General features: G+C 27.1%; 1 protein-coding gene across 1 annotated transcript; it reads left to right on the top strand.

Annotated features, from left to right (window-relative positions):
- The first annotated feature begins 4,090 nt into the window (after nucleotides 1-4,090).
- Nucleotides 4,091-4,865, top strand: LOC107485750 (14 kDa proline-rich protein DC2.15). The gene has a single exon (XM_016106288.3). The coding sequence runs from the start codon at nucleotides 4,192-4,194 to the stop codon at nucleotides 4,597-4,599; it is 408 nt and encodes a 135-aa protein (XP_015961774.1). The 5' UTR covers nucleotides 4,091-4,191; the 3' UTR covers nucleotides 4,600-4,865.
- The last annotated feature ends 2,733 nt before the right edge of the window (nucleotides 4,866-7,598 follow it).

Raw genomic sequence — 7,598 nt, 5'->3', positions numbered from 1 at the left:
AGACATGTTTTTTCCTATGGAATATGTCTTTTTGATAGTATGAGGATATATTTAGGTTAATGTATACAATAATAATTTATTCAGGATACAGAAACTTCTGATCTCATTAAGAATTTTAATAACATTGAGTATATGTATAGTTGGCAGATTAAAAAAAAATTGTAACAGATTTTGGGGAAATATTAATCAATTTAATATCATGTTACTTTCAAAATTATTTCATTTGGGTTCATAATAATAAATATAATTTTGTTAATTTATACGCCAATTAAAAAAATACAAAATCATATCACCCAAAAATGAAAGAGCTCAAAATCCAGAACTAAATAGAAACTGATATACCATATCCCCTTTATACGATTAGGGACGAATCCAGAAAGTTTATTCTGGAGGGCCGAATTTTAGATAATTTTTTTTATTTTATAAAAATAATTAAGATATAGTTATTAGAGTTAATTTTTTAAAAAATTTATTAATATATATATAATTATATTTTTTTATTTTATTTTTAATATAATAGTTACATAAAAAAATATAACATAACAATATCAATAGTGCATTATATATAAAATTATAAAGTACCAATAATTTATAGCGTATTTAGTTAAAAATGAACACATATCTTATTAATTAAAATTAATGCTTTCAAAAAATTTTAAAAATAAATGATAAATTATTAATTATTTGAAAGACACAATATCTTTATAGAATACAAGATATAAGATATTTTTATAAAGTTTTTCTTTCAACTTATAAAGACTTGAAGGTATGATATTAAATTAGTTAAGTGAAAAATATTAGTGAATTAAATAATTAAAATATAAATCTATCATATAATAAAAAATAACACATATAAAAATAATACTAAATTATATAATATTTTTTATTTTTTTAAATACATATCTCATATATAAATATAATTTCTAAAAGTTTTGGGACCGAGTCTACTACTCGTCCCCTCTAAGTCCGTCCTGTATATAATTATATTGTATTTTTTATTGTATACTCAATCAACATTGCATATTTATGGAGGGTAAAGCCGAACGATTCTTAATAAATATTATATAAAAATGTGATAGATATTATAATTAAAAGTAACATTTTAAACAATGGAAAATACTATATAGTATATATACAAAGAAAATGTTTTGTGCAATAAACAAAGTGAATCATATTCCACACATTTGATCTCTTTTATTTTTCAATAATTTTTTCTTTTGTAAAACAAAAAAGCATGGTGTGTGATACATGATTCACTTTATTCATTATTACAAAAATTTTCTTTCTACATATATATTGCATTACACTAAAATTAAATGTGCAGTTTAAACACACATGCCCCGATTGATTTTATTTTATTTATTTTTTAAATTAGCTTTTTAATTTATTTGATGACACAAAATTGTTCAATATTATATGTAATTAATTCTTTTTACTTACAAATTTCTAATTTCATTCCTTCATTTAAAATTAAATATATGTCTATAAATAAAATTTAATATTTTAAATAATTTTCTGTTTTTAATATTAAAAAGTTTTTCGACAACATTCTTACTTTTTAAAAAGAAAAATTAACTGTGATAATTGAATAAACATTAATTACATATATCCTTTTATTTATATATTCAAACATTTTATTTATTTATATAATTTTAATCATTACTAAATTTGTTTATTTCTTTTTTTAAATAATTTTTTTAGTCTTAGACACGTATTTTAAGACGGAGGAAGTAACTATATAGATTTTGTTATTGTTATTCAATATTTATCATAACATTTCTAGAAACAGAGGTTCCAGGGCATCGTTAATTTCTTACACTTATAAATCATGCATGGTACCTCTCTTCCACAAGCAAAAACTTGCGTTCAAGTAAGTCCGTAGTTCTTCTATAGCACATTATTTTATTATAATAAACCATTTATGAAATCAAAATAATTACTTATTACAGGTTTTTCTTAATTTTATTAGTTTAAATTTTAAAAAAATAAGTTTATAATATAATATTAGAATTTATCTATATTTAATATTATTGAATAACTTAACTGCCTGCAAATATTTACACTCTAATTGTTTAACAAGAATTTCAAAAAAAAAGATTTATTTACTATTTTTTTGGTTTAGACTTGCAAGCAAATTGTCTAGAGTTTGAGCAATCTGCACCAGTTATTTAAATATTGTGCATATATGTGAAATACTCTCTCTCTCTCTCTCTCTCCCGAAGTCTACCCTTCTCCGTGGTCGTTGTTCTCACCATTAATGTCGTGAGTCTCTCTCTCGCGATCTCTTCTCCCTCATCAACAATCTGCGACGTCTACTACTCTCTACAATCATTATAACGATTCTATTTTGTCGTTTTAGATATACGATGATCTTGGTTGAACTTTTTTTTCATAATTCATTCTTCTTTTTCTTTTTTTTTTTTCAAATTTGTAAACCTCCTAATTCATTCTTCTTCTTATTCATTCATTCATTCTCTTAGTTTTTCAACCAGATTGCCTAAACTCTAGGCGAGTAAAGCTAGATCGATCAGACCCTAAGCAGCCAATCAACTTCCAAGATAAAAAAAATTGAATTTAGTAAATAAAACCTTTTTATTTTCTATTAGGATATAAATTTTTTTTAATTATTTTTAGAAATAATTTTCGTGAAGCAGTGTATAATAAATTTTACATCTCTCAAGAGTAAAGTCTCTAGAGAGTTATAAATGTGAAGCATTTTTGACTCTATATAGGCTAGTTTTTGAAAATGATTTATACCACCTAATCTCTATTTTAACATGGTAACAGAACATCTATGATTTAAAAGTCTAGAATTTAATTCTTATTAAAAATTTTAACAAAAATTCAGCATAAGACAAATAAAAGAAAAAAAAGAGATTTTTAAATGTAGAGAAGTGTTAGAGATATAATCTTTATGTATTTCTTTTTTGAGCACTTTTTATAATATGTATTTCAGATGCATTTTTAAATTTTATTTGTTCTTTAATTTTACAAGGAAAAAATGGAGAAAGGTTTAGAGTAAAAACTAGGTTAAATTTTACACCACAATCCCTTCTCTTTAAATCAAATAACACAAACACCCTTTATAAAGTACTCATTAGCATTTAGCAAAATACACATACATAAAAGGTTAAGTATATTTTTAAGGGTTAATTATTCTTTTGGTTTTTATATATATTTTTTTAATTAGATCTTACACTACTTTTAATTTTGTAAATAGATTTTTTTTTAATGTAAAAAATATTAAAGTTAATTGAATATTTTTTAAAAAATTAAAAAAATCTAAAATTAAAAACATAATTAAATTTTTAATCACATATTTTTTTAGAAAAATATTTCTTTAAAAAATGACTTAATTATGAGCCAACTCGAGTTCGATTCATTAAGAGCTTGATAAGTTGAATTCGTGAGCTGGTAAGTCGAGTTTGAGCTTGGATTTGAGCTCATAAATTAAATGACTCGATCGAACTTGAGCTTAGATAAACTCAGCTCATTAGCTCATGAACTGACTCGATTATATATATAATATTAAAAGTATAGATTAAATACATATAAGATATGCGTATTAATATATATATATATATATATATATATATATTTAATTATAAATTTAACAAAATTATAAAGATGAATAGAATAGTTAAACTTATTTATAAAGAATAAGATACGGGTATCTTTATTTATGATTATATAATATAAGTTCAACTAGTTGATTATGTACATATATTATTTTCCACTAATGAGACAGACAAGTATGGTGTAGAGAACGTTACTAACCCACAAGTTCATATATATGTAGTCCCCACATTCTCTCTTATTATCTTCCAATAATAAGTCACAAATGGCCAAAACCTTAATGTATACGTGATTACTCTGCCAGCTACAACTCTCATGTTCACACATGGCCAATTTGATTACCCTAATTTGTCCCAAACTCGTTTTATATTTATTTTTAAAAATAACAACAATAATCATTGTACCTTCACACAATAATATACTTAACAAGTTAGAAAACAACTGATCACCCTACACTTTGGTGCACTCAAATTGGGTACCACCACCACCACTATAAAACCCGTTCCATTGAATAATAACTTACACACTTGTCTCTTAATTAAGAACTAGCAATAGCTCATTAGGGCACTTAATTTACGAGTCGTTAGTTTAATATAACGAATTCTAGAGTTTGAGATGGCTTCCAACAAAGCTAGTTCCTCCATTGCTCTTTTTGTCACACTCAATGTTCTCTTCTTTGCCCTTGTCTCCGGATGTGGAAACAAATGCAATAGTCCTGGTTCCAATCCAAATCCTAACCCTAACCCTAGTCCTTCCAGTGGCGGATCATGCCCACGTGACGCGCTCAAACTAGGCGTGTGCGCCAACGTGCTCAACGGTTTGTTGAATGTGACTTTGGGACAGCCACCAGTTACCCCTTGCTGCTCCCTCCTCAACGGCCTCGTTGACCTTGAAGCCGCCGCGTGCCTCTGCACCGCTCTTAGGGCAAATATTTTGGGCATCAATCTCAACCTTCCCATCTCACTTAGCTTGCTTCTTAATGTTTGCTCAAGGAAAGTGCCACATGGCTTCCAATGCAACTAATGAAAAGCTTTGAGGGAATGTCATGATATTTAATTTGTTACATTTGTGAGTTTTCACTGTATTTCTCAATTCTATGTTGTGCATGTGTAAGAGTGTACGTGCATGGATAATTAACTACTGGTTATTATCTATTCAATTCATTGTGTGTTTCACTTAAAATAATAGCTCCAAAGCTATTGTTGAGCTAGTGTTATTTATTTGATTGAGAAATAACAATGATTATATGTAATTTATTTGTTAATGTATGAATTTTTTTTCTCTTTTTATTTTTTATTTTTTTGTTCTTCCAAGCAATGTGCTACAAGAGATATAGAGTAAACCAAAATTAATAATGATATAATAAAGAAACAAATTATTTAAACTTAATTGAAGGTGACATAATAGCTGAAATCCAGAACTAGACAACATAGGGACAATAGTTAATTAAGGTATTAAGATCCATACATCAATATAAACAAATTCAAGAGGCCCATTGAATTGAAAATTATTACTTAAAGTAAATGTAGAACTTGATGCATATATATTAGTAAAATAATATAGTAATGTTCATAAACAACAGAATCAACAGGTACAACAGCATTATTCAAGTTCCAAGAGTTCAGAATAAAGATACAATTTGCTTAAACAGTGGTCTAATCCGCTGCTAATTACAATTCAATGAGTTATCTGAAACTTAATGATAAGATTTTACTATTTACAAAACTAGGTTTTAAAAGAGAAAGTATAGAAACCTAACTTTCAGTTCTTTAACATAAGTCAATTTTAGGGTTTAGGTTATAATTTAGAATTTAGGATTAAGTATTTATGATTTAACGTATAAAATTTTAAAATAAATAAAAATTTTAAAAAAATTAGTTGATGTTGGTCGAACAAAATTAATTTTTTAATATTACTCTTTTTAAAATTATTAAATATTTAGAGAAATTTTCTTACAATTTACAAAAACTTACAAAATCTTCTAGTTTAAATAATAAAATTTATCAATATATAAAGTTACACTACAAGATACACAGAAAATTGCGACAATAAATTAGCGGTAATTATTTGAACCGCCATAAATTGGTAGAATAGCAACGGTTCTAATAATATTGTCAGACTCTGTTCTAAGTTGATCTGATTATCAACAGTTTTTGGTTCCAACAGCAGCAAATAATTTATTTCGGGGTGGGCGGAATTTATTAAAATTTCGGGCAAACAAAGTGACGGCACAATCCTTTACGTTTGCGTGCAAACCCCAACAGAACAAAGGCACCAATCATCATCTTTAAGATACTCTACCGCCATGACTCTTTTCTTCGTCAGTTCCAGCTGCTACGTCTGTGTCGTCATTTTTTTCCGTCACCCATCTGCTCCCTCCGCTGTGTAGCTCCTGCTCGTGAAAGAAAAATGAAAAGGGTCGTCCAAGTCTTCTTTCTCCGTCGTGCACGTCCGCGTTGTCGTCGGCATCCTACCCAACCATCTGTCCTGGTGTCATCGTCGGCAGCCTTCCCTCCTTACAATGTCCTATTGTGCATTGCCGATCGCCCCATTTCTCTTTTCTTTAGTTCGTTCTTATCCCTTAATTTGTCCCAATTTAATTTGTTTAGTTGTTGATCGATTAATTTTTGCATCAATTTTATTCTTGTACCTTCTGAATTTTGGTACGAACAAGGTTGATTAATTTTGCTCCAATTTACCTTCTCCAATTTACACGATGAGATAAAATTAAGTGAAATCGCTCGTCCTCAAATAATGTTTCAAGAAAATTTTGCCTGTTATCCATATTTCAACATGTATTATTCTAAATCTTCGAAGCCCTATTCAGACGTTCTCTAGAAAGATCCCACGCAATTAGTGATAATATTCTTTGATTTTTTTTTTCTTTTGTTTCCTTCTTTTGTTCAACATACAAAATACTCAAAGTTTCATAACAACAAGTACCAAAGAATAGTGTAATAAGCTGTCCAGGCAAAAACGATTATGATGGCTTTTTATGATGATAGTGTAGAAGGAGAAGACGAAAAAGAAGATGAAAATAATGATGATGATGATGATAATGATAGTGATGGTGATGATGATATGGGATTTTTAGATGGCATTGAAATTAAATTTGGAGGTATTTAAATACATAATCACTCACTTTGGGCTATAATTTAATTACTAATAATTTAACTATAGTTAACATAGCAACCAATTAAAAGATGACATGTCACAAAAGATAAATTACATGTTATTATAAAAAGAGTAGACTAAAATTTACCATATATATATATATATATATATGCATCTCTTTACGTCGTAGTTATTAGAATAATATATTAGAATCAATTAGATTAAAATTATTTGCTAAAAGCTCATAGGAGAGATTGAAGGTAAAATTGGCACTTATGCATTTAAGGTATTTGTTGTTTTGATAAATTCCTGTGTTTATTTATTTATTTATTTATTTTTAAATAGAATCTAGGCCTATAATGGTTATAGATTTTGTAAGGCAATTCATCTTAATATATTCTAACAGTGATCAATTGAATCAAAAAACATAATATGATACTGGTATACACCATAAATAATGGTCAAACATCATATCTCCTCAAATATTGGACCATCAATTTTGCAATAAGACTTGGAGAAACTTTTGTACATAAGAATAACAAAATGGTCTTTAACCAAGGAAGCGTAATATCAAATAAAACTATATCTCACGAGTCTTTTCTTTTTGGCCCTATGTTTAAATGGACACAAGGGCAGTGTTGTTCATCTGAGTATTAACAATTTTAATAGATTTCTAACTTAATATTTTAAAGAAACTCTTAAGTTTTTTTTTTCTCGTTGAGAATTTGTTTTCTAATTAAGTTAGTATTTGTAATTTTGAGACAATGAATGACCTAGCAACCTCTAAAAATGTGTATTGGGGAAGTATATCTATTTCTTTTAGCAACCTTATTCATATCAGTTTACTTGGATTAAAAAAGTGAATATGATTATTCACAATCTTATTTATTTTCACTTTATAAATATTA

The sequence above is a fragment of the Arachis duranensis genome, chromosome 1 (genome assembly GCF_000817695.3).
Source record: "Arachis duranensis cultivar V14167 chromosome 1, aradu.V14167.gnm2.J7QH, whole genome shotgun sequence".
In the NCBI taxonomy this organism is placed as follows: Eukaryota; Viridiplantae; Streptophyta; class Magnoliopsida; order Fabales; family Fabaceae; genus Arachis; species Arachis duranensis.
The sequence above is the reverse complement of the archived record's forward strand: the minus strand, read 5'-3'. Positions and strand labels throughout refer to the sequence as shown.